Below are 27,898 nucleotides of genomic sequence, written 5' to 3'. Positions count from 1 at the left end.
ACCAAGGTTGACAAAGTGAGACTCTGTCTCAAAAAAAAAAATATATATATATATATAATATAATTTATATTTAGAGGTAAATACAAATATCCGTCAGCAGAACTGCATGCCAGAGAAGGCACAAGCCCTGTGTAAAAAGAGTTAAGACAGTTTGTAAGGTAAAATCCACATGGTAGCTGAGCCCTTCCCCCAGGAGGTGTACCACATACTCCTAGTTATACCTGTTAGTTGGGATCTTAAATACCACCTCCTGCACGAAACCTCCTGCAATGCCAACCCCTGACTGGAGACTAGAGGTAATTTCACCCTTTGAACTGCCATAGCCAGACTTTGCTTTAACTTCCAATACCCTTCACGTGTCTATAAGTTCACTGAGTTCATTATGTGCATGTTTTTACCCAGACATCATGATGTATATTGAAAATGCCTTCAAAGCTGAGTCTAGGGCCAGCCCTGCGGCTCAAAGGAGTAGGGCGCTAGCCCCATATGCCGGAGGTGGTGGTTCAAACCCAGCCCCGGCCAAAAACGGCAAAAAAAAAAAAAAAAAAAAAGACTTTGGCAAAGCAGAGTCTACCTCCTATTTAAATAATAGGTGCCCAAGTCAGGCACAGACTACACACTCAGTAAATAGAGTTTCATTGCTTTAGTCGAAATATATTAAACACTTAAGGTATGGAAAGCACGGTGGCCCTGGAATATGGAGATGAATAAAGTCATGGTCCCTAAGAGGGACTCGGTGTCTAAGGCCTGTAATCCTAGCACGCTGGGAGGGTGAATTCGGTGGACTGCCTGAGGTCACAGGTTCAAGACCAGGCTGAGTCAGAGGGAGACCTCATCTCTCAAAAAAAAAAAAAAATAGCGGGCATTGTTACAGGCTCCTGTAGTCCCAGCTACTCTGGAGGCTGAGGCAAGAGGATCGCTTGAGCCCAAGAGTTGGGAGTTAGTGTGAGCTGTGAGGCCAAGGCACTCTACTGAGGGTGATAAAGTGAGACTCTGACTAAAAAAAAGGTCATGGTCCTTGTCGTTAACGAAAAAAAAGTGCTGTGGTGAAATAATTGTTAGCATTTCTGGGTACTTTTAGCCTCTTGTCTAACGACATTCGGTGGACTGCCTGAGGTCACAGGTTCAAGACCAGGCTGAGTCAGAGGGAGACCTCATCTCTCAAAAAAAAAAAAAAAAAAAATAGCGGGCATTGTTGCAGGCTCCTGTAGTCCCAGCTACTCTGGAGGCTGAGGCAAGAGGATCGCTTGAGCCCAAGAGTTGGGAGTTAGTGTGAGCTGTGAGGCCAAGGCACTCTACTGAGGGTGACAAAGTGAGACTCTGACTAAAAAAAAGGTCATGGTCCTTGTCGTTAACGAAAAAAAAGTGCTGTGGTGAAATAATTGTTAGCATTTCTGGGTACTTTTAGCCTCTTGTCTAACGACATTCCTGTCACTCATGGTCAGAGAGGTGGGACCTGAGGTCCTATCCAATCAGGGATGCGCCTGTACGAACTGTCCAATCAGATGCAAAGCCAGCAGGTAGAAGGCGGCTCTGGGGTTCCGGAGCAGCTTTTGTTTCCTGACCTGGGCACTGAGCGGTTGTCTCAACTTCAGCAGTTCCATCTCGTGGAGATACCAGTTGTCTCAGTAGCAGTCTCTGTCACGCTGTGACCTGCAGGTGCTGGGAGATCTGTAGGGAGGACACCGGGACATCTCTGAAGCTGGGAAATGGTGAGTACAGGAGACTGGGTGTCCTGAGAGGGGGAGGAGCGTAGTTGGAGCCCGAAGTGGCTGTGGCGGGACCGGGCAGTTTCCCTTCAGCTTTAGAGTCTTGAGGCGGAAGTTTGCCACTGGCACCCTTGTCTCTCGGACCCCTCTTGGCAAAAGGTGGAGCGGGGCAGGGAGTTGGGACCCTGTTGCTTGAAGCCTTCCTGGACCTGTTACTTGCTCCATGGCCCAGAGCTCTCTCTGAGTAGCTGTGTGCCTGCAGCGCCGCGGGTCCCTCCCTGGTGGTCACAATGGAAGGCGCCTCAGGGAAGAAACCCAAGAGTTTGTGTGTGTGGGGAGCTTGTTCAAGGGGGAGGCTGTAGTCCGTGGAGCCCTCAACCCCTCCATTCTTTTGTTGAAAATAAACTTAGGGCCGGGCTCCCTGGCTCTCCCTGTTGGGGAACCGGAAGTGGCTCTCCTGCCTGCTGTTGTAGTTAAACACCGAAGGGGAGTTGATGTGTGAAAACGCTTTTTTATTGCAAAGGCTAGTAATTCCGGAGGACAGCGAGAGTACGTTTTTAAATGTTGTTTTGTCTGTGTAACAAATTTTAATATGTAGAGTCTGTGTCTGGCCTGTCATAGGCCAAAAGGGGAATATCACCTAAGTCATCATGGGCAGTGCTGTTTTTTGTAGTGAGCTGCTCTTGAGAACACAGCTCATTGGGAATTTTTTTAATCAGAGCTACTTCCCAGGATGAATGATGGTCCCGAACATCTCACACCACTATCTCCTTGTATATGTGTCTTCTGTCTTTTTCTTTTATTATTATTATTTGAGACATAGTCTCACTCTGTCACCCTGTGTTTTACTATTTTAAATTATATACAAACTTTATGGATACCCTGTATAAACGATGGTGCTGTCAAGTCTTCTTACTGAGGACTAATAATGATGACTTAATTCATCTTTGTCGTCTCTTAAGTGGTCTGAGATGAACATCCCATTCTGGTTAAATTGTCTAATGTGACACTTCTTTTTCTGTATACCATCGTGGTGGGTTATTCTAGAGTTGGAAATGAGTCTGTTTTTAGTTATAAAGTATTTTTACACACCATCCAGAATTACCAGAACTGACATGAACATAGATGATGCCCACCAATTGTAACTGCAGAGGGCACTTTCTATCTCCACTTCACAGTCACAACACCCAGTTGTACAGCAAAGTGCATTCTGTCCCAAGTAATGAAGCTACAATGGTCTCTCTGCCAGTTTTCAATCTCCCTTCTTGAGTAGTTACAGTACATGGTGTCCCAAAAGTTGCCCCTACAGTCATCATACATAGGCAAAGAGGGAAATTGCAGCTATATGTACTTTTATTTACAACAAAATTTTATAAAACATTTAAAAACTATTCTCTATGTGTTGCTAACTACTTGTAAAATTTTGTAATGAGTATTTTGTAAAAGTATATTTTATCTACAATTTTCTATTTCTGTATGTATGTTGACTTAGGGACAACCTGCAGATTTTTACAAACTACTTTTATAGGGCAGCAATCAGGTATTGTGTCACTAGCTTTCAATTATCTTGATCTCTTTAGACCTAATACTGATCCAGAGGCTAGGAGGCCAGAAGCTCAACCTGGATCACGGATGTGCATTGAGTACACCCGAGCATGTCCCCATTCCCATTTTTCTGTTTCTGTTTCCCTTTAATGTACACAGGGCACTAGCTGCATCCCCACATGTGCCATACTCAAATCTGCATGTCCAAATTCTGAGTCTGGGTATTTCTTCAGACACTGCTGCCTTCTTCAGAATCTGGAGACTTTAAAGTGCCGGGAAACTATGTCGTTTCAAGATTGTGATTGTTGGTCTTCCTTGAACCAAAGGTTTTCCTGTTTACAAAGTGTTGAACTGAGGGAACTCTGTGCTGTGTTTGCTTTCTCTAGCTGGGTGCTGCTATAGTCTAGAACAGTGGTTCTCAACCATCCTAATGCCGCGGGCACTTTAATATAGTTAAAAGGGGTCGCGACCCACAGGTTGAGAACCACTGGTCTAGAAGGAGTAACAGCAGCAATAGGGGGAATAGTTAAAAAAGCCACTCCTTAGACTCACTCAACACCTGTAAAATTGTAAACAAACCCAAGATTGACTGTTCCCTCCTGAAAAGTGAAAGTCACAATGCAAGAGTTGATGGAAGAGCAAGCAATGAATTCAAGAACATCACGAGGAGATGGCTGACTAATGTTGCAAAGACCACCTCATATTTTTAGGTTGATCAGATGGCGGTGAAAGGGAAAAGGAGCTTGGGAAACTGTGTGTGGAAGCTTTCTGTGTGTAGGTCTCCATGTCTCATTGAAATGGTTTCTTGCATTCTGGCTGTCTGGCTGATACCAGCTAGACCAAAACAGAAATGGAGGTTAACTGGTCACTATTTTACCTCACAGGAAGTTCTGTAATCTTGGTTCTATAGTGAATGGCTCAAAACACTTTCTGAAATTCTTTTTTTTTTTTTTAATGAGACATAGTCTCACTTTGTCACCCTCATTGGAGCCATGGCATCACAGCTAACAGCAACCTTAAACTCCTGGGCTGAAGCCATCCTCTTGCCTCAGCCTCCCGAGTAGCTGGGACTACAGGCATCCCCCACAACACCCTGCTATTTTTACAGAGGGGGTCTTGCTCTAGCTCAGGCTAGTATGGAACTCCTGAGCTCAGAAAAGCCACCTGCCTTGAGCCTCCAAGAGTGCTGGGCCTACAATCTTGAACCATCGGGCTGGCCTTCTTTCTGATATTCTTAAGGAAGGACATAGTCATTGTAAGAAAACTGATTATTTGCTTGAAGATAGAGTAACTGCTGCTGTTGCAGAATCAGATGCTTAGAGTGGGCATACTGTGAAATGCCTTGTATACATATTAAACCCAGAGAGGTGATGCTTAGCTAAGTGTTTCTCAGCCCAGGCTTGTAGTTAGGATTCTATGCTTAGTTTGAAGAGGTACCATCATCTGTGATTCTGCCTGTGCCCAGATTCTATTAGTGTGGGTTGTGTCATCCACGTGGTTTTAATTAAGTGCCCCCTGTGATGCTAAGGGAAGGCCACTGTCTAGCATGAGGGTTTCCAGATACATTTAAACAGTCGAGTTTATTTCTTTTTTTCCAGAAACAGGCTCCATTTCCCATTTCCATAGCAGAAATTGCTGGCAGGGGAGGGAACTGGAAGCCAAGAAATTAGAAACTCACACTTTGGTCTTTAAGAAGTCTTACTCACACTTCTTCTCAACTCTCTCTCATGATAAAGAATAGGAAAGGGTCAAAATTTCTCTGTACTTCGAGGTCTCTGTGCCTGTGGATGTGGTGGTAGCAGGTGATGAGTTTGTGCTGATGCCTTTAAAGGCGTATTATCAAGATGCAGGAAGGCGGCGCCTGTGGCTCAGTCGGTAGGGCGCCGGCCCCATATGCCGGGGGTGGTGGGTTCAAACCCGGCCCCGGCCAAACTGCAACCAAAAAAAAGAAAAAAAAAAAATAGCCGGGCGTTGTGGCAGGCGCCTGCAGTCCCAGCTACTTGGGAGGCTGAGGCAAGAGAATCGCTTAAGCCCAGGAGTTGGAGGTTGCTGTGAACTGTGTGAGGCCATCGCACTCTACCGAGGGCCATAAAGTGAGACTCTGTCTCTACAAAAAAAAAAAAGATGCAGGAGTAATGTGTCCAGATAATCTCACCTGAGAAGGAAATCAAGGGAAGGAGGAGAAAGAGAAAGAAATGATTGCTTCTCTGTTGAATGAGTGCAAGGTCCAGGTCTGTGCCCACATTTTCTTCTGCACTATCACGTTCTTAGAATTTTCAAACATTTACATCTCTACTTGTGATGTTCCTGCCTAATGAGTTTGTTTCAAATACTCTTTTCCCTCAAAATTCTTCTTCTCTACATATGGCCGAGTCTTCTTTCCTTTTTCTCCATCCAGGCTTCCCGTATGCCCTAGAAAATTCTCACATTAAACTTATATCCTGCAATAGTGAAAATGTTCCCTTTCTTTCTGTTGAAAATGGGAAAATGTGGATGCCCAAGATTTCCACTGTGGACGAGGTTGGATCATTGTATATTAGCAGAAATGGGGAATATGTACTGTTTAGCTTCCATCTCGAAGCTCCATGGGTTCTATGTAAAATAAGTTGATATACATGTACTTTTACAGAAGATGGCAATTACTGCCTAAAGTAACTCAAAGTTCTGAAAAACAGATTAATTACAAAAGATTTGCTTTCTAGAATGCTAAGAAGGTCATATTTAAAGATAGGATTAGAGATTAGAAAACATGCCAGACATCTGTACCTTAAACTTTGCCCAAACTGGGTTTTTCCAACTAGTTTTTATCAGATTATGATTTACTTTTTCTGTCTAGTACTGTCACAGCAGTGATGTCGTGTTTGCATTTGTGAATCAGCACTTGATACTAATTTGTCCTGTTCACCTTTGAGGTTAATTTTATTCACTCAGCTGTGGTGTTCTTTGACACATATTCCATTGCAGGGTTCAGTATATCTTCTTTATTTATTCAATTTTTTTAAAGACAGTCTCACTTTATTGCCCTTGGTAGAGTACCGTGGCGTCACAGCTCACAGCAACCTCCAACTCCTGGGCTTAGGTGATTCTCTTGCCTCAGCCTTCTGAGTGGCTGGGACCACAGGTGCCCGCCACAACGCCCCATTATTTTTTGTTGCAATTTGGCCGGGACAGGGTTTGAACCTGGTATATAGGGCCGGTGCCGTATCCTCTGAGCCACAGGTGCTTCCCAGTACTGTTAATAAGTACTTGGGGGAGATTATCAACTAATGTGCACAAACCAAAACATTTATTGAGGAAGCGTCCCTTTCTTCTTAGATTCTCTTTCCTATACCTTTCTTTGGAAAGTAAAGGTTGTCATTTTTGTTTAGTGGTTCAGAAATCAACAGGGTAAATCCAGTATGTACAGTTCACTGCATGTTTGACAAAATATTTTCATGGGACAGAAGCATGGTCATTCCTATTTAGCTTGTTCGAAATTTAGAAATGGAATCTTCATCCCATATCTTCTGAATGAAAATCTACATTTTATCAAGATCTCCTGGTCTTTTGTTGTTGTTGTCGTTTGTTTTTTTTGAGAAAGAGTCTCAAGCTATCGTCCTGGGTAGAGTGCCATTACGTCATAGCTCACAGCAACCTCCTACTAGGGCTCAAGTGATCCTCTTGCCTCATTTTTTCTATTTTTAGTAGAGATGGGGTCTCGCTATTGCTTCAGCTGTTCTTGAACTCGGGAGCTCAAGCAATCCACCCGCCTTGGCCTCCCAGAATGCTAGGATTATGGACGTGAGTCACCACTGTGCCCGGCCTATCTCCTGTTCTTTCTTGTACGTGTTAAAATTTTAGAGGTACTGTTTACCTCACCATGACATTGTCATTTAAAAGAATACACACAGCTTACATGGAATGATATTGATAAGTCACAAAACTATACATGCCTGTATTGGTAGTCTTTTATTTCTACCGTGCAAACAAAAAGCTATAGTGTCTACACTGGTTCTGTGGACATTATGCCGTCCCCTTCAGTGTTAGAGAGCACATGAGAGAATGTATCTCTTCTGAACTGATTAGATAATTCCAGTCACTCATATACATCAGCAACAGTTCTCTTTACTCATTTAACTAAAATTAAATTCAGTCTTCCCTTATATCTTGGCAAACATGTTTGTTTTTCAGGGAGTGTTGACATTCAAGGACGTGTCTATAGAATTCTCTATGACTAAGTGGGCCTGCCGGGACCTTCAGCATTTTTGTTGGGATTTCATGTTAGACAGCTATAGAAACCTGGTCTTCTTGGTGAGGATAACTTAAATACACAGTTCTGGGTCTATACTATGCATTTCATATTCTTTCTTTGTAGAATGTTTTTATGAAGTTTCTTCTTTGACTGCATGAATGTCAGGTTTTTGTTTCTAAGGAAACCTTAAGGATATCTTGGTATAGTCAAGGAAATTTTGGAGATATTTTATTTTGGAATTAATCTTACCAATTTTTGAGCCAATTTATATCATTCATTAGATTAATGGTAATTTCAGAAGTTTAGTGGCATAGATTGTTTCCCATAACTTTAAGTCTGAGATCTAGCATAAATTTTATTTCTGTAGCTCTGGGGAGTGGAATCAAGAGTTCTCCAACTTTAAAAACTTTTTTTTTTTTATTTCATGGAGATTCATTCAGGGTGTAAGAAACCAGGTTATACTCATTGCATTTCTTAGGTATAATCCCTCTTACAAGTGTGCCTAGCCACTAAAATGTGTATCACACAAGACCCCACCCACCTCCCTCCTGCCCTGTCTATGCTCTTTTTTTCCCCATCCCCTCCTTTTTCTCTCTTTCTCCCCTTCCCCCACCCCACCATGTCATTAGTTGTCATTAATTGTCATATCAAAATTGAATACATAGGATTCATGCTTCTCCATTCTCGTGATGCTTTACTAAGTGTTCTACTTCCATCCAGGTTAATACAAAGGCTGTAAAGTCTCCAATTTTTTTTTTTAATGGCCGAATAGTATTCCATGGTATACATATACCACAGCTTGTTAATCCATTCCTGGGTTGGGAAACATTTAGGCTGTTTCCACATTTTGGTGATTGTAAATTGAGCTGCGATAAACACTGTAGTGCAAGTGTCTTTATGACAAAAGAATTGTATTAGTTTGCAGTCCCTCCAACAGTGTAAAAGTGTTCCTTTCTCTCCACAACCTTGCCAGCATGTGCAGTTTTGAAATTTTGTGATGTGGGCCATTCTTACTGGGGTTAGATGATATCTCAGGGTAGTTTTGATTTGCATTTTTGTAATAATTAGTGATAGTAAGCATTTTTTCATATGTTTGCTAGCCATTCGTCTGTCTCCTTTAGAGAAGGTTCTATTCATGTCTCTTCCCCATTGATTATGGAATTCTTGGCTTTTTTCATGTGGATTAATTTGAGTTCTCTATAGATCCTACTTATCAAGCTTTTGTCTGATTCAAAATATGCAAATATCCTTTCCCATTGTGTAGATTGTCTATTTGCTTTGGTTGTTGTCTCCTTAGCTGTTCAGAAGCTTTTCAGTTTAATTAAGTCCCATTTGTTTATTTTTGTTGTTGCAAATGCCACGGCAGTCTTCTTCATAAAGTCTTTCCCCAGGCTGATATTTTCCAGGGCTTTCTTTGCTTTCTTTGAGAATTTTTATTGATTTAAGCCTGAAATTTAAGTCTTTTATCCATCTTGAATCAATTTTCGTGAGTGGAGAAAGGTGTGGTTCTAGTTTCAGTCTTTTTCATGTGCACATCCAGTTCTCCAAGCACCATTTATTGAATAGGGATTCTTTCCCCCAGTGCATGTTCTTGTTTGGTTTATTGAAGATTAGGTGGTTGTAAGATGTCAGTTTCATTTCCTGGTTTTCTATTCAATTCTTAATGTTTATGTCTCTATTTTTGTGCAGGTACCATGCTGTCTTGATCACTGTGGCCTTGTAGCACAGCCTAAAATCTGGCATGCTGATGCCCCCGGCTTTGCTTTTATTACTAAGAACTGCCTTAGCTACACTGGTTTTTTTCTGGTTCTATACAAAACACAGAATCATCTTTTCCAAGTCTTTAAAGTATCATGTCAGTAATAGGGATGACATTGAATCAGTAGATTGCTTGGGGAAGGATAGCCATTTTAACAATGTTGATTCTTCCCAGCCATGAGCATGGTATGTTCTTCCATTTTTTAATATCCTCTGGTATTTCTTTTCTTACGGTCTCATAATTTTCTTTCTAGAGGTCCTTCACTTCTTTTGTTAGGTGTATTCCTAGGTATTTCATTTTCATTGACGCATATTGAAGGGAGTTGTGTCCTTAATTAGCCTCTCATCTTGGCTGTTATTGGTGTATACAAATGCTGCTGACTTGTAGACATTGATTTTATATCCTGAGACGTTACTGTATTTTTTCTTTATTAAATCATAGCTGTGTACATTAATGGAAGTATGGGGTACGATGTGCTTGTTTTATATACAATTTGAAATACTTTCATCAAACTGGTTAACATAGCCTTCACTACATTTTCTTAGTTATTGTGTTAAGACATTAGGACACTTAGTAGATTTAACAAGTACTGTATTGAAAGTACAATACTTTCAAGACTCCAGGAGTCTTGTGGTTGAGTCTTTGGGGTTGTCTAAGTATAAGATCATATTGTCAGCAAAGAGGGAGAGTTTGACCTCTCTGTTCCTATTTGGATGTCCTTTATTTCCTTTTCTTGCCTAATTGTTTTGGCTAGAACTTTCAATACTATGTTAAATAGTAATGGCAACAGAGGACAACTTTGGTTCCTGTTCTAAGTGGAAAAGCTTTCAGTTTTACTCCATTTAGTAAAATATTAGCTGTGGGTTTGTCATAGATAGCTTTGATCCGTTTAAGAAATGTGCCACCTATGCCTATACTCTTCACTGTTCTAATTAGAAAAGGATGCTGGATTTTATTGAATGGTTTTTGTGCATCTATTGAGAGGATCATATGGTTTTTGTTTTTGCTTCTATTGATACAATGAATAATGTTTATGGACTTGCATATGTTAAACCAGCCTTGCATTTCTGGGATGAAATGTAATTGATCATGATGAATGACTGTTTTGATGATAAGCTGTAATCTGTTGGCTAGAATTTTGTTAAGAAGTTTTATATCTATATTCATTAGTGAAATTGGTATAAAGTTCTCCTTTTTAGTTGAGTGGGTCTTTTTCTGGTTTTGGTATCAGGGTGATGTTTGCTTCGTAGAACGTGTTGAGGAAGATTCCTTCCTTCTCAATTTTTTGGAATAATTTCTGTAGTATGAGAGTAAGCCCTTCTTTGAAGGTTTGATAGAATTCTGGTGTGAAGAGATCCGGACCAGGGCTTTTTTTTTTTGTGGGGAAACTTTGTTTTTTCTTTGATCTCAGTGCTTGAAATTGGTCTGTTCAGGAGATTTATTTCTTCCTGGCTAAGTCTAGAGTGAGGATTGATTGCAAATATTGATCCATTTCCTTCACATTGTCAAATTTCTGGGCATAGAGATTCTGGTAGTATTCGGCGATACTACAAGAGTATCTCTGTGGCATCAGTTATTATTCCCCTTTATCATTATTCTCTTTCTTTCTTTCTTTTTTTTTTTGGAGATAGAGTGTTACTATATCACCCTCGGTAGAGTTTTGTGGTGTTACAGCTCACAGCAAACTGAACTTTTGGGCTTGAGTCATTCTTTTGCCTCAGCGTCCCGAGTAGGTGTGACTACAGGCGCTGCCACAGCACCTGGCTATTTTGTTGTTGTTGTTGCAGTTGTTATTGGTCTTTACCTGGCCTGGGCTTTGTTCGAACCCACCACCCTCCATATAAGTGGCTGACACTGTAACCACTGTCTATGGATGCAGAGCCTCTCCTATATCATTTCTTATTGAGGTTACTAGAGACTTTACTTTTCTGTTTATATTTAGTCTGGCCAAAGATTTATTGATTTTACTTGTTTTTTCAAGAAAACAATTTCTTATTTCATTAATTTTCTGAATGATTCCTGTGTTTTTGATTTCATTAATCTCTGATTTAATTTTGAATATTTGTTTTCTTCTGCTGGGTGTAGGCTTATATTGTTCTTCTTTTTCCAGTTCCATAAGATGGCTTGTGGGTTTGTTGATGTGCTCTCTTTCTGTTTTCAAATGTAGTCGTCTAAAATCAGTTTTCCTCTCAGGACTACTTTTGCTATATCCCACAAGTTTTGGTAGGTTGTGTCTTCATTGTTGTTATGCTCAAGGAAGTTAATGATATCATTTTTATTTCTTCATGCACCCACTTGTCATTCAGCATAAGGTTGTTAAATTTCCATGCCTTTGTGTGGGGTTGAATGTTTTTGTTAGAGTTGAGTTCCACCTTTAGTACCTTGTGGTCTGAGAAGATACAAGGTAAAATTTCAATTCTTTTGATTCCGTTGAGGTTTGTTTTGTGTCCTAGGATATGATCAATTTTGGAGAATGTTCCATGGGGTGATGAGAAGAATATAATATTCTTTATCTTTGGGATAGATTGTTCTATATTCACCTGTCAGGCACAGTTGTTCCAGGGTCTCATTTAAGACCCTTATATCTTTGTTTAATTTCTATTTAGAGGATCTGCCCAGCTCTGTGAGAGGAGTGTTAAAGTCCCCTGTTATTATAGTGTTATGGATATCATATTGCTCAGACTACGTAAGGTCTGTTTCAAGAATCTGGGAGCATTTAAGTTGTGTGCATAAATATTTAGAATTGAAATGGCTTCCTGTTGTATTTTTCCCTTGACCAATATGAAGTGACCATCTTTGTCATTTTTTACTTTATTTGCTTTAAATCTACATGCGCCAGAAAATAAGAATCCCTCTTTTCTTCAGGATTCCACTTGCCTGAAAAATTGTCTCCCAACCTTTAACTCAGAGTTTTAATTTGTCTTTTGAAGTTAGGTGTGTTTCCTACAAACAGCAAAGGATGGCTTATGTTTTTAATCCAATCAGCCAATCTGTGCCTCTTCAGTGGGGAATTCAAGCCATTAATATTTATTGAGATAATTGATAAATGTTGTAGCGTTCTATTCATCTTATTTTGTGAAAGTCCATTTAGTTTTGTCTTTTGCATCATTGTGGAAGCTAGGTTCTGTCCTTTAATTTCTGGGTGCTTACTTTGCTGGTGGTCCATTGTGATGGTTAGTATGTAGAACAGGTTGAAGTATTTCCTGTAGAGCTGGTCTTCTTGTGACAAATTTCCTCAATGTTTGCATCGCAGTAAAAGATTTGATTTCTCTATTAATTTTAAAGCTTACCTTAGTGGGATATAGCATTCTAGGCTGGAAATTGTTGTGTTTAAGTAGATTAAAGGTAGATGACCATTGTCTTCTGGCTTGAAAAGTTTCACTAGAGAAGTCTATAGTCACCCTGATGGATTTGCCTGTGTAGGTCAATTGGCAGTGAGTCCTGGATGCTTGCAATATCTTTTCTTTTGTCTTGACTTTGGACAAGTTCATCACAGTGTGTCTTGAAGAAGCTCTATTAGAGTTGAGGTGACCTGGTGTCCGATATCCTTCTGAAAAGAGTGTGTCAGAATCTTTGGTGGTATTTGGGAAATTTTCATTCATAATATTCTCTAGTATAACTTCCATTCCCCTGGGGCATTCTTCTTCCCCTTCCGGGATACCTATAACTTGTATGTTTGAACTCTAGAAGTCCCATAATTCTGTCAGTGAATGTTCTGCTTTCTGTCTTTTCTTTTTTACCTCGGTGACTATGTGAGTTATCTCAAGAGCTTTGTCCTCTATCTCTGAGATTCTTTCTTCTGCATGATCTAATCTGTTGTTGATACTTTCTATTGCATCTTTAAATTCCCTAACTGCCTGCTTCAATACCTTTGGCTCTGATATATCCTTTCTATATTCTTCATATCATTTATCTCTTATTTGATTCTGTTTTTGGATTTCTTTTTGGTTATTTTCAACTTTATCAGCAGTTTCCTTCATTGTTTTCATCATCTGTATTCTAAATTCCCTTTATGTCATTTCTAACATTTCTTTATAGGTGGAATCCTCCATAGTAGCTACCTCATGGTCCCTTTGGGAGGTTCCTCTGGACTGGTTTTTCATGTTGCTAGGACTTTTCTGCTGATTCTTCCTCATGGGTGTTTTCTTTTACCTGTTCCCTTGCCCTAATTTTCCTTTCACTTCCTCTTGCTCTTTATGCTACTGTGCCTCTGGCCTAAGGTTTTGATGAGTTCTTTTGCTACAGTAGCACAGGGATGAGAAGATTGAAGAGAAAGAGGGGAAAACAGATTTAAAATAAAAAAAATAGAGAAATAAAAAGGAGGAGAGGGAGTCAGTAAAAGGGAATAGTGACAAAAGGAAGACAAGCACAGAAAGAGGGAGACAGGATTAATAAAGGTGTACAGTGGGTACTTTGACTCAACCTTTAAAACCCCCCCACCTGTGGGGGTGTTGGGTTGGGTGGTTCCCTTGAGGTCAGTAGCTCTTTGTCAGCCCGTTTAGACACAGTACACCACCTCCACTAATTAAAGAAGAAAGACAAAAATACTATAAATGATACCTAAACAGACAAACAAAAAACCTTACAGGATAAACTTTGGGGGAAAATCCAAATAATAGAGGCAGAAACTCTGGCAAAAATGAAGTTCGAATTGTTAAAGAAGGCTATGATAGAAAATTATATTTTAACTAGAAAAATGGGGAAAGAAAGAAAGAAAGAAAGAAAGAAAGAAAGAAAGAAAGAAAGAAAAAGAAAGGAAAAGAAAAAAGAAAAATCTAGAGGGGAAAGGTTGTAATAAAAAATAAAAAAATATAAAATAAAAACAAAAACAAAGCTATATATATATATATATATATGTATATCTTGTTGAATATTGTCTCGGCAGTGGTGACCTCCTGGGGTATGAGGTGTTAGTCATGATGCTGACATAGCTGTACGTTATGGAGACTGGGGGCTTCTGCTGATTTCTCAGACCTGGTAGGATTCATAACCTAAATCTCTCCTCAGCACTTAAAAGATACTTTAAACTATTAACCTTGGCTAAGCAGAAGGCTTCTCAGGAAAGCACTTGTTGCTGGGATCTCTCCTGAGATTGCTGCCTTCTTATCCAGTGTGCGAAAACTGGTCTCATTCAATGCCCCTGAGGGCCAAGAATGTAAGGCAGAACTGTTACTGCCAAATACCGAAATCTCTGCTTTTCCCCAGAGTCTCAATCACCACCTTTGAGCTGCTCAGCCACTAGATTGCTTGCCCAAGGTATCCCATCCCCATCCTCGCTGTTTGACCCTCAGTGCAGAGCCTGCAGGGGCAGTTCTCCCATAATGGCTGCACAGGCTCTGTCACCTTGAGGAAGGAGCCTGCAGAGGCAGTTCTTCCACAGTGTCTGTGCCAGCAGCCCACAGCTGAACAATATTACCTCCTTTCAGGCTCAGCAGCTCAGTCCAGGGCACTAGAGAATGCTTACAGTCATCTGCATTCTCATCCAAGTTCTCCCAAGGTAATTCAACCAAGGGCCCAAGTCCAAAAAAACAAAACAGCCCACAGGTAAGGCCTTTCCTGTTTGCAGTCTGTCTGCTGCTGTAGTTACAGTGGCGGGCAGCCTCTGACTGAATGAACACATGCAACTGCTTGCCAGTTGTCCACTGCTTTTGCCCTCTTAGTGGGGTCCAGATGTCTCTTGCTGTCTCCCTGTGTTCCCAAAGGGATGTTTCTGGGCAGATCCCACCAGCCAGAGATGTCTGGAGTCTTCTCTCCCCCATTTCACTGTGCCCAGTTGCAAAGAAGCTGTTACTTGGCCGCCGTCTTGCTCCTCCCCTAACTTTAAATACTTTTTAAAGATTCCGAAGTTTCTATAAGGATCCTCTATGTGGGGACTATTATTTCAGGATCTGCTGTATGATTGAAGGAAAGGCTTTTCCAAGGTGCATATGCAAATCAGATTCTATAACTGGTTGCAGTTATGCACTGAAGTTTTTTGGACTTTCCAGTTGAAATTCTCCTGGTTTTATAATCAGAAGATAAAAAGTAGTTTGTGATTTGTAAAGTCTATATTTGTTTTCCTTCTAAGTTGAAGTTGGGGTGCAGAACATGATTCTTAAAAAACTGTGCTTAGGCATGGTGAGTCCTTTTTAAAATTGGGAAGCTTTTCAAAAATAATCCTAAATGTCAAGGTCCTTAAAATCTGGCCTTGCTTCACTCACCACCAGGGTACAGATAGACTCTCTAACATGTCCTTATGTAACAAAGTTTCTTACCAAAATAAAAACAGTTGCCTTCTATTGCTTTCCTATTTCCTCCTTATCTAGTGCAGATGAAAAATACAACCGCTCCTGGAAGGTTTTTTCCTCAACATGATTTCTGCCTCTAGTGCATTCACATTCCTAAAAAAGCATTAACAAGCTAATTTCCTTCTTCCCAGTCAGTTCATCCTCTCTAAATATTTTTTGCCTCTCAAAAAAATTCCCATCTCTTTCTTCTGTTATGAAAAACGGAATTTATGCTTCTGTTGGAGACTGAGGTAAATCTCTCCATGATTTTCTCACATATGTAGTACATGAGTAAATTCATATGCCTTTTATTACTCTTCCATTTGTGAGTTTGTATTTGGGAAAACTTTGAAGAATTAATGGGAAAGTTTTCCCTTGGCTCCTGTATTAGCACATAATAAGAAATAAATTGGAGCTGGATTTTGGTTTTCTTAGGTAGAAATGCAGAGCAGTAGAGCCCTTTGTCCAAATTGGCTGATATATATATATATATTTTTTTTTGTAGAGACAGAGTCTCACTTTATCGCCCTCGGTAGAGTGCTGTGGCATCACACAGCTCACAGCAACCTCCAACTCCTGGGCCCAGGCGATTCTCTTGCCTCAGCCTCCTGAGTAGCTGGGATTACAGGCGCCAGCTACTGTTGTTGTTGCAGTTTGGCCGGGGCTGGGTTTGAACCCGCCACCCTTGGAATATGGGGCTGGCTCTCTACTCACTGAGCCACAGGCGCTGCCCCGGCTGATATATATTTTAACACTCCATAGGGGGACTTGTTTTCCCCAAAATTTTCCAAAAGTTTGGGAACCTGAGTCTAAATCTACCACTCTTGTTTCTTTGGCCTAACTCTTCTGGTCTTAGAGTAAAATACTCAATTTTCAATTTCTTTCTCACTTTTTCAAACACCAACTTCCCATCCAATTCATGTTATCACTTGTTTTTTTCTTTATTGCCCATTTCAAACAATAGCAGTATTTTCGTGTTTATTATTTGTTTACATGGGGATGGGTGATGATTTTTTAACTTGTTTTACATTTCACATAAGAAAAAAAGGAGACAAAAGTCCTGTGACACTCCCTGGTAAAAACTTTGTGCTTTACTCCTGTTATCTTGCCTAGGAACACACGGCTTACCAGAATGCCTTTGAATTGATACTCACTATTGGTAACTGTACAGGATGACAGATTCCTCATTCACACTCCTGTCTTTTCCCAGTCCTGAGCTTCATACTTATCTGAGGATGACCCAAGATGCCCATAGCATTTATATTGTCTTTTGTGATCCATAAATATCAGTCCCTGAGACATTTTTTCTAGGAGACAGCCTGAAGAATGGGAGTAGAGCCTCTCAGAGGACAATATGAGTGTCCTTGATGTTGAGAGAAGTCTGCTGGTATACTCTTCATGTAAAAAGCTAACCCATTGGGACTTTAAGTTTTTTTGTACTAGACTCAGTTTTCATTTCTTAGAGAGACATTCCCGGTCAGCCCGCCAGATGTGGGTATTCAGGGGAAAAATGTACAAATTATTTCTCAAATATTTCAAGGGAGAAAATACCAACGGATATGGACAACACACACCCAGCAAAGTCTTTTAAAAATCTGCAACACAATACACACTTCATGTGCATTGAAAACTAGGGTGCAGTTTCTCCAGAGAGGGTGGCCACTGAGCAATTCTGTGATCAGAACACAGGTGGGAGGTATAGGATAGGGATCCAAGGTATAGGGTGACCTTACTTGACACTTGAGTGGGGCATGTCTGTATTCCAGTCACCAGTCTTATTCCCTGATTTTGTGTCTTGAAAAGCTTTGTTCATTTATTTTAGCTGCGGTTTTCCATTAACTATAAAATGTAATTCACCCATAGCACTTGAGGAATATGAAAATATTCCTAAAAGGCAAGACAGAAGTGAACATTAAATATGGAGTCATATATTTCAAAAAAAAGAATGGTTTTACCTTGTTTCCACAGAGTAAATGTTGTAAGGTTCTGAGATTTACGATTTTTTTAGGGTGATTTCAAATGGGAACCCCGAGCTTAGCTTTGGACAGATATCGTGAAAATGAAAGACCACTGGGAGGCTGAGGTGGGAGGATCACTTGAGTCTAAGAGTTTGAAACCTCTCCTGGCATGGTGGCTCATACCTCTAATCCCAGCAATAGGAAGACCAAGGTGGGTGGGTTGCCTGAGCTCACGAGTTCAAGACCAGTCTGAGCACGAGCGAGGCCCTGACTCTAAAAAATAGTCAGGTATTGTGGCAGGCACCTGTAATCCCAGCTATTTGGGAAGCTGAAATAAGAGGATCACTTGAACCCAAGAGTTTGAGTTTGCTGTGAGCTAAGATGACACGACACTCTTCAGAGGGTGACCAAGTGAAACTCTGAAAAAGAGTTTGAGACCAACATGAACAACATAGCAAGAATCCATCTCTACAAAAACTTAGAAAAATTAGCGGGGCATGATGGTATGCACCTTTAGTCCCAGCTAATAAGGAGGCTGACAGGGTCTCCTGCCCACAGGCTGTCACACCACAGATTGTATAGTGATTCCACATCACCTCCTGCTGTCAGAGGGTACTAAGGTTTTTTTTTTTTTGTAGAGACAGAGTCTCACTTTATGGCCCTCGGTAGAGTGCCGTGGCCTCACACAGCTGACAGCAACCTCCAACTCCTGGGCTTAAGTGATTCTCTTGCCTCAGCCTCCCGAGTAGCTGGGACTACAGGCGCCCGCCACAACGCCCGCCTATTTTTTGGTTGCAGTTTGGCCGGGGCCAGGTTTGAACCGGCCACCCTCGGTATATGGGGCCGGCGCTTTACCGACTGAGCCACAGGCGCCGCCCGGTACTAAGGTTTTTGAGAGGAAGAGTTCTGAGGTTAGATTCCTTCTCCCTGTTGTGACAGTCACCGTTTTATGGACATGCACACTAGACAGGGATATGGTCATATCCCTCCCAGACAAGACTCCACCCTGTGGAATCAAACTCATAGGTCCTTCGCCCCTAGAATGTCCCATCAAAACCCCACACCAGTGTGAAGAGACTTCTGGCTTGTCCCAACCCTCAGATCTTGAATTTGTAGCAGCAACCTGGCTCTTCAGTTATGCTGCTGTCCCAGGTAAAGGTAATCTCATCTCCCTACATGGAACAGAAAGAAGCCTGAGCATATCCCACCCTTGGCTATCATTCCTAGCACTGGCACACCAAAAGAAGTTACTGAGGCAAAAATATAAATCAGTGGAAGATTATTAATACAATGTTCATAGACATTACTGGAGAAAAAGGCAAATTACAGATGTATCTTTTATTTTTCAGAAGGAGCATTTGGGAACTTCAGTATTTAAAACATGACAAGGCATACAGAAAAACTAGGGCAATGGATACTGAGGTAAAATATTTACATTCTTGTAAAGCTTAGGAAATTTACATTTTATACAGGATAACCTGAATTCGAACTGGGACAGAAAATGAGAGTGAAGTAAAATCAATTTTCTGGCTCAGCGCTTGTGGCTCAGTGGTTAGGGCACCAGCAACATAGCTCACAGCAACCCACAGCCGGGCTGGTGGGTTCCAATCCAGCCCAGGCCTGCTGAACAACAATGACAACTACAACAAAAAAATGGCTGGGCATTGAGGTGGGCACCTATAGTCCAAGCTACTTGAGAGGGTGAGGCAAGAGAATCACTTAAGTCCAAGATTTCGAGGTTTCTGTTAGCAGTGAAGCCACGGTACTCTACTGAGGGCTACATCGTGAGACTGTGTCTCAAAAAAAAAAAAAAATGTCGGGCGGCGCCTGTGGCTCAGTTGGTAAGGTGCCGGCCCCATATAACGAGGGTGACGGGTTCAAACCCGGCCCCGGCCAAACTGCAACCAAAAACTAGTTGGGCGTTGTGGCGGGCGCCTGTAGTCCCAGCTACTCAGGAGGCTGAGGCAAGAGAATCGCTTAAGCCCAGGAGTTGGAGGTTGCTGTGAGCTGTGTGATGCCATGGCACTCTACCGAGGGCAATAAAGTGAGACTCTGTCTCTACAAAAAAAAAAAAAAAAAAAAAATGTCCCTGGGTGTATCTTTTTTTGTGTGTTGTTGGCTGGGGCCGGGTTTGAACCCACCACCTCTGGTATATGGGGACAATGCCCTACTCTTGAGGCACAGGTGTCACCCCCTTAGTTGATCTTGTCTCTGTTTTACACCTGGGAAGATAATCTTGTAGTAAACATTATTAGTATGCAATCAAACAGACTTTAGTTTTAGGAGATGTATTTGGGCTGCAGACCAAAAGTTAGTTTACACGTTTTTGCTTTTGGGATCCCAGAAAGTAATTCCTTTATGAATTATCTGTGAGGGCAGTCCTTATAGAAGGACTGTCTATTTTCTTTCTTTTTCTTTTATTATTATTAAATAATAGCTGTCTACATTAATGCGATCATGGGGCACCATATACTGTTTTTATAGACCATTTGACACATTTTCTTCACACTGGTTAACAGCCTTCCTGGCATTTTCTTAGTTATTGTGTTAAGACATTTACATTCTACATTTACTAAGTTTCACATATACTCTTGTAAGATGCACCTCAGATGTAATCCCACCAATCACCCTCTCTCTGCCCATCATCCCCCCTCCCTCCCTGCCCTCTCACCCTTCCCGATATTCTTAGGTTATAACTGGATTATAGCTTTCATATGAAAGCAATAAATTAGTTTCATAGTAGGGCTGAGGTACACTGGATACTTTTTCTTCCATTCTTGAGATAGCTTCCTAAGAAGAATATGTTCCAGCTCCATCCATGTAAACATGAAAGAGGTAAAGTCTCCATCTTTCTTTAAGGCTGCATAATATTCCATGGTGTACATATACCACAATTTATTAATCCATTCGTGGATCGATGGGCACTTGGGCTTTTTTCATGATTTAGCAATTATGAATAGGGCTGCAATAAGCATTGCTGGTACAAATATCTTGGTTATGATGTGATTTTTGCTCTTCTGGGTATATGCCTAGTAGAGAAATTAAAAAATTGAATGGCAGATCTATTTTTAGATCTCTCAGTGTTCTCCATACATCTTTCCAAAGGAATGTATTAATTTGCATTCCCACCAGAAGTGTAGCAGTGTTCCCTTTTCTCCACATCCACACCAACATCTCTGGTCTTGGGATTTTGTGATATCGGCTAATCTTACTGGAGTTAGATGATATCTCAAAGTAGTTTTGATTTGTGTTTCTCTGATGATTAAAGATGATGAGCATTTTTTCATAAGACTATAGGCCATGCACCTGTCTTCTTCAGAGAAGTTTCTCTTCAAATCCCTGGCCCAGCCTGAGATGGGATCACTTGTTCTTTCCTTGCTTATACGTTTGAGTTCTCTGTGGATTCTGGTTAATAAACATTTGTCAAAGACATAACCTGCAAATATCTTCTCCCATTCTGAGGCCTGTCTGCTTTCTTTACTTACTGTGTTCATGGCTGTGCAGAAGCTTTTTAGTTTGATCAGGTCCCAGTAGTATATTTTTGAAGCTGCTTCAATTGTCCGTGGGGTCCTCCTCATAAAATCTTGCCCAGACCGATTTCTTCAAGGGTTTTCCCTGTATCCTCTTCTAGTATTTTTATAGTTTCATGTATTAAGTTTAAATCTTTAATCCAGTGAGAGTCTATCTTAGTTAATTGTGAAAGGTGTGGATCCAGTTTCAGTCTTCTACAGGTTGCCAGCCAGTACACCCAGCACCATTTGTTAAATAATGAATCTTTTTCCCCACTGAATGTTTTTAATTGGCTTGTCAAAGATCAAATAACAGTAAGTAGCTGGATTCATCTCTTGGTTCTCTATTCTGTTCCAGACATCTACTTCTCTGTTTTTGTGTCTGTACCATGCTGTTTTGATTACTATCAATTTCTAGTATAGTCTGAGGTCTGGTAGCGTGATTCATTCTGCTTTGTTTTTATTTCTGAGTAATGTCTTGGATAGTCGAGGTTTTTTCTGATTCCATATAAAACGAAGTATTAATTTTTCAAGATCTTTAAAGTATGACAGTGGAGCTTTAATAGGGATTGCATTAAAATTGTATATTGTTTAGGGTAGTATGGACATTTTAACAATGTTAATTCTTCCCAAGCATGAGCATGGTATGTTTTTCCATTTGTTAACATTTTCAGCTATTTCTTTTCTTAGAGTTTCATAGTTCTCTTTATAGAGATCTTTCACGTCCTTTGTTAAATAAACTCTCAAATATTTCATCTTCTTTGGCGCTATTGTGAATGGGATATAGTCCTTAACAGTTTTTTCAGCTTGACTATTGTTGGTGTATAAATAAAGGCTACCGATTTATGAATGCTGATTTTGTAACCTGATATGCTGCTGTATTCCTTGATCACTTCTAAGAGTTTCGTAGTAGAGTCTCTACTGTTTTCCAGATATACAATCATATCATCTGCGAAGTGCAAAAGTTTGATCTCTTCTGACCCTATATAGATACCCTTGATTGCCTTTTCTTCCTTAATTGTTGTGGCTAAAACTTCCATTACAATGTTATAGAGCAGTGGAGACAATGAGCAGCCTTGTCTGGTTCTTGATCTGAGTGGAAATGATTTCAATTTAACTCCAATCAATGCAATATTGGCTGTGGGTTTGCTGTAAATTGCCTCTATCAGTTTAAGAAACGTCCCTTCTATACCAATTTTCTTAAGTGTTCTGATCATGAAGCGATGCTGGATTTTATCAAAAGCTTTTTCTGCATCAATTGAGAGAATCATATGGTCTTTGTTTCTTAATTTGTTTATGTGCTGTATTATATTTACAGATTTACATATATTGAACCAGCCTTGAGACCCTGGGATAAACCGACTTGGTCATGATGTATAATTTGTTTGATGTGTTGCTGGATTCTGTTTGTTAGGATCTTGTTGAATATTTTTGCATCTATATTCATTATTGATATTGGTCTATAATTTTCTTTCCTTGTTAGATCTTTTCCTGGTTTGGGGATCAGGGTGATGTTTGCTTCATAGAACGTGTTGTGTAGTCTTCCTTTTTTTCCTATCTTTTGGAACAGGTTGAGTAATATAGGTACTAATTCCTCTTTAAAGGTTTGGTAGAATTCTGATGTGAAGCCATCTGGTCCCGGGCTTTTCTTTTAGGGAGATTTCTTATGGTTGATGCTCTTTCAGAACTTGATATTGGCCTGTTCAACATTTCCACTTGATTGTGGCTAAGTCTTGGAAGATGATTTGCTTCCAAGTATCGGTCTATTTCCTTCAGATTTTCATATTTCTGAGAATAAAGTTTCTTGTAATATTCATTAAGGATTTTTTGAATTTCTGAAGAGTCTATTGTTACTTCAAATTTGTCATTTCTGATTGATGAAATTAGAGATTTTTCTCTTTTTTTTCTGGTTAGGTTAACCAAAGGTTTATCTATTTTATTGACCTTTTCAAAAAACCAACTTTTTGATTTATTGCTCTGTTGTATAATTCTTTTGTATTCAATTTCGTTTAATTTTGCTCTAATTTTGGTTATTTCTTTTCTTCTACTGGGTTTGGGGTTGGAACGTTCTTCCTTTTCCAGTTGCTTGAGATGTCACTTTAAGTTGTTAACTTCCTCTCTTTTCATTCTCTTGAGGAAGGCTTGCAGTGCTATAAATTTTCCTCTCCATACTACCTTTGCAGTATCCCAGAGGTTCTGATAATTCGTAGCTTCATTGTCATTTTGTTCCAAAAATTTGGCAATTTCCTTCTTAATCTCATCTCTGACCCAGCTATCATTCAGCATAAGGTTATTTAACTTCCATGTTTTTGTATGAGTATTCAGTTTCCTGTTGTTACTGAGTTCAACTTTTATTCCAAAGTGGTCTGAGAAGATGCAAGGAATAATTTGTATACCTTTAAATTTACTGAGGTTAGACTTGTGACCTAAGATTTGATCGATTTTGTAGTATGTTCTGTGGGCTGATGAGAAGTATGTGTATTCAGTTTTGTTGGGATGAAATGTTCTGTAGATGTCTGCTAATTCCGAACGTTGGATGGTTAGGTTTAAATCTAAAATTTCTTTGCTCAGCTTGTTATTGGAGGATCCATCCAACACTGCCAAAGGAGTGTTGAAATCTGCAACTATTATGGAGCTGGAGGAAATCAAGTTGCTCATGTCTGTTAGAGTTTCTCTAATAAAGTGAGGTGCATTCTGGTTGTGTACATAGATATTAATAATTGAGATCTCATCATATTGAGTATTATCCTTAACAAATATGAAGTGACCATTCTTATCCTTCCTGACTTTTGTTGGTTATAAGCCTATTGTATCTGCAAATAGAATTTCAACACCTGCTTTTTCTGATTACCATTTGTCTGAAATATGGATGACCATCCTTTCACCCTGTGTCTATATTTGTCTTTTAAGGTAAGATGTGACTCTTGTATGCAGCAAATATCTGGCCTGAGTTTTTGTATCCAGTCAGCTAACCTGTGCCCCTTTAAAGGACAGTTTAAGCGATTCACATTAATGGAGAATACTGTTAAGTCTGGTAAAATTTTGGGTATCAAGTTTTTCGAAAGTCCAGTGGACATTTTTAATCCTTTCACCAGTGTGGAATTTGGAGTTTGATCAAAAGTTTCTGAGTGAGTTTACTTTTGTGGTAGAGGATTGGGCTGGTCATTATGGAGAATAGGTCTGAGAATATCCTGAAGAGCTGGTTTGGTTATGGCAAATTTCTTCAAAATGTGAATGTCATTTAAGTATTTAATTTCCCCATCATAAATGAAACTCAGTTTACAAGATCCGGGGTTGAAAGTTATTTTGCTTTAGGAGATTAAAAGTCGATGACCACCCTCTTCTGGCTTGAAAAGTTTTAGCAGAGAGATCTGTAGTAATTCTAATACTCTTCCCTTTGTAGCTAATGGATTTCTTATGTCTAGCTGTTTTCAGAATTTTGTCTTTTATATTAATGCTAATGAAGTTAATTATGATATGCCTGGGGATGTCTTATTCAGAATGAGTCATGCTGGATTTGTGAAACTGTCTGCTATCTGAATTTCAGAATCTCTTGGCATGTCTAGAAAATTCTCTTTCATAGTTTCATGGAGAAGGGCCTCTGTGCCATGCAAGGCCACTTCATCACTTTCAGGGATTCCAATTAGCCTTCTTCAAATTATCCCAGAGCTCTCTGAGAGAATGATCTGTTTTTTTCTCTCAATTTCTCTTCCTCTTTGAGTGTTGGGGAGCGTTCAAAGCCTTTGTCTTCAATGTCAGAAATCCTTTCTTCTGCTTGCTCCACTCTGTTACTGAGGGATTCTACTGTATTTTTCAGATCTTTGAGGGCTGCAAATTCTTGCTCAGTGTGTCAAAATCTTTGGTGGTTTTGTTTTTAAATTCGTTAAATTCTTGAGACAACCTTTGAATTTCTCCTTGAATTTCTAATTCCGACTTTTGAATTGCTCCTCGAATTTCTCATTCCAAATTTTCCTCCATTCTATTAATCTTGTTTGCAATCCAAATTCTGAGTTCGATTTCTGACATCTTGGCCGGCTGTTTATGAATGGGATCTTCAGTTACATATGCCATACCTTTCCTTGGTGGGGTTGATCTATTTTGGTTATTCATGTTACCGGAGTTTTTCTGCTGAATCCTCCCCATGATTCTTTTACCCCATTTGATTTTTCCCCTGGAGCTTTGTCAAGCACCCGTACAGTGCTACGACCTGAGAAACTGGGGACCTGGTTGGTCTGGTGGGGCTAATTTGTTCTGTCTTGTTTTCAGGTTGTCTCTGTTTGACCCTAGTGAAACAATTACTCTGGGTTAAAGTCTCAGCTGTGGAGAAATACCAGCAATTAATTCACCTTGCCCCCCACAGGCAACAATTGAAAAACAAAAATCAAACCTTCCTACAACCACACACCCAGGGCACCACTGGAATAGTCCTCGGGCGATTGGTTCCGTTCAGAAGGTCCAAATCAATTGTCTCAGTCAGCACCTGACTAAAGTCTCATGTAGGAGACTTTAAAAGTTTTGTGGCAACTGGATCTCAGGGGTCTGGTGACTACTCAGGTATGGCTTGCTCTGATGCTTCATGGAGTCAGGAGGACCCACCCAGCAAATAGATCAGTCTGGGAAGGTTGATGCCTCCTTCCCCACCATGCAACTCTGTTACACCCAGTCACTGGTATCCCAGCAGGGCTGTGACCCAGTTGCCTGTAGTGAACAGATACTCCAGGGTTTTGCACCTGCCTGAATCAAAAGGAAATCTATTTCTGCTCAGCCAGGCTGCTGCGCTCTGCCTCTATCTGGCAGGGGGAAGTGAGGCCTGACAACCTCTGGCACTTGACGGAGGCTGGCTTATGTTCAGTCAGTTTCAGCCCAACCCCTGAATGATGTTACTGACAGAACAGAACAGAACAACTATGCGGAAATTTGTTTCTGTCCCTGCTAAATTCCCCTGCAGAAGAGAAGCTGTTTTGAGTTCCTAGAGCCTGCGCCTCAGGCCCTGTGTTTGCTTCTGCAGATTTGCATTTGGTAACCTGTCAGTTCTAGCCTCCTGTCTTCCTTTGTCTATAGGCTGACAATCCCCTGAGGGTTGGGTGCGTCTTAGGCTCAGTAAAGCGGTTCTTTGGTTCAGCCCTGCCCTGGGAACTTCCGGGCTCTGCGCGTGCATTTCTTGTCCCCACACTCCACCTAGTCTGGTATTGCCTCAGGCAAATCCTTTACTCACGGGGCCTGTGTTTCCATCCCAGATCTGTTCCCTGGTTGTTGCTAGCTGAGTAGATGCCCATCCTCCTCTGTTTGCCCAGGGAGACAGGGGATGTGGCTTCAGAATATCCAGGAATGAGCCTTATTGTTGCCTAAAGATGGCTGCTGCTCTGCTCCTCGGGGCACTGCCGCTCCAGTGTGGTTCCCTCTTAGCCAACTGTCCTTTTCTCACTCCTGTTCGGCAGAGTCAGCACTGAGCAGGTGCAGTTTAGGCCCTGTCCACACCCCTGGAGAAATCACTCAAGAATCTGGACTCCTTGGAGATAGGCCTGCAGACCTCAGAGTGAGAGTGGAGGGGAGTCCTGGGAGCTCAGAGTTACAGGTAGCGAATATATACAGTTTTACACAGTTTTATGCCTGGCAGGAGAATACCATGGCACCCTAGTAGGGGAGGTGGATTCAGTTTTTAGAGGGTCTCTTCGTGGAGTGTAGTGGGAGGACCTTTGAACTCTGCTCATTTATTTGTGGGGCACTTCGAGCCGTTCTCATGAGGGAAGGGTCTCCTGTCCACTTGGTGATGGATTTTGTACCTTTTGTTTGTATCTTTTGGGTCACAGCTCGCCTCAGCGGGGTTGATGTGCATTCATCAGTCTTCTGTCTTGGTGCAGCTCTAATCCACCAGGTTACTTGCTAAATTTTTGTCCTTTAACTCTCCTTCTGGACGGGAGCCTCTGTGGTAAGCTGGCTTCAGTCAGCTATCTTCTCTCTGCCTCCCGACTGTCTATTTTCAATCTCCCTTTTAGTGCAGTTTCACTACAGGGTGTCCCCCTCAATTTTTTTTTTTTTTTTTGAGACAGAGTCTCACTTTATCACCCTAGGTAGAGTAATGTGCCATCACAGCTCACAGCAACCTCCAACTCCTGGGCTTAGGAGATCTTGCCTCAGTCTCCCAAGTAACTGGGACTACAGGCACCAGCCAGAGCACCTGGCTATTTTTGTTGTTGTTGTTCTTGTTGCAGTTTGGCTGCAGCTGGCTTTGAACCCACCACCCTCGGCGTATGGGGCCAGCACTCCACCTACTGAGCCACAGGCACCTCCCACACCAAAAATTACCCTAAAGTCATCATAGGTAGGGAAAGGGGAAATTGTAGCTAAATTTACCTTTATTTAAAAAATATTTATTATGAAAGTATACAAAACATTTACAAAGCATTCTCTATGTGTTGGCTACCTCTTTGTAAAATTTTCTAATGAATTTTCCATATTTATAGAGACATTGGTGTGACTTTGGGGACAATCTGTAGATTTCTTCAAAAATACATTTATAGGGCAACAATCAACCCTCTTTCTCATATAATGATCCTGATATCTTTAGACCTACAACTGATACAGAGATTATCAGTCCCAGAAACATATTCTGAATTACAGATGTGCGTTAATATACCTGAGGATTTCCATTTTTCCATTTTTCTTCTTTCTGAATTCCTTTGGATGTACACAGGGCACTAGCTTGCTCCCCAGTTCTCCAAGACCCAAGTTTGTAGTTCCAAATTCTAAATACAGTTCCCTAGTCAGACACTGCTACCTTCTCTAGTCCTAGGAAACTTTGAAGGTCCAGCAGACAATGCCGTGTTTCAAGATTATGATTGGTGTTCTTAACTTAGACCAGCATTGTTTGTGTTGTTAAAAAGGTGTTGAGTAGAAGGAACTCTGCTGTGTTCTCTAGCT

At 40.7% G+C, this 27,898-nt stretch overlaps 1 protein-coding gene across 1 annotated transcript in view; it reads left to right on the top strand.

Annotated features, from left to right (window-relative positions):
* Positions 1 to 1,589: 1,589 nt before the first annotated feature.
* The window catches only part of LOC128573047 (zinc finger protein 208-like), a 37,692-nt gene continuing 11,383 nt past the window's right edge, over positions 1,590 to 27,898 (top strand). The window contains exons 1-2 of the mRNA XM_053573270.1: positions 1,590 to 1,712; positions 18,818 to 18,890. Coding sequence (XP_053429245.1) covers positions 18,879 to 18,890 — 12 coding nt within the window. The 5' untranslated portion in view covers positions 1,590 to 1,712; positions 18,818 to 18,878. The remainder of the gene's footprint in view (positions 1,713 to 18,817; positions 18,891 to 27,898) is intronic.

Source organism: Nycticebus coucang, chromosome 20 (genome assembly GCF_027406575.1).
Source record: "Nycticebus coucang isolate mNycCou1 chromosome 20, mNycCou1.pri, whole genome shotgun sequence".
Taxonomy (NCBI): domain Eukaryota; kingdom Metazoa; phylum Chordata; class Mammalia; order Primates; family Lorisidae; genus Nycticebus; species Nycticebus coucang.
The sequence above is the reverse complement of the archived record's forward strand: the minus strand, read 5'-3'. Positions and strand labels throughout refer to the sequence as shown.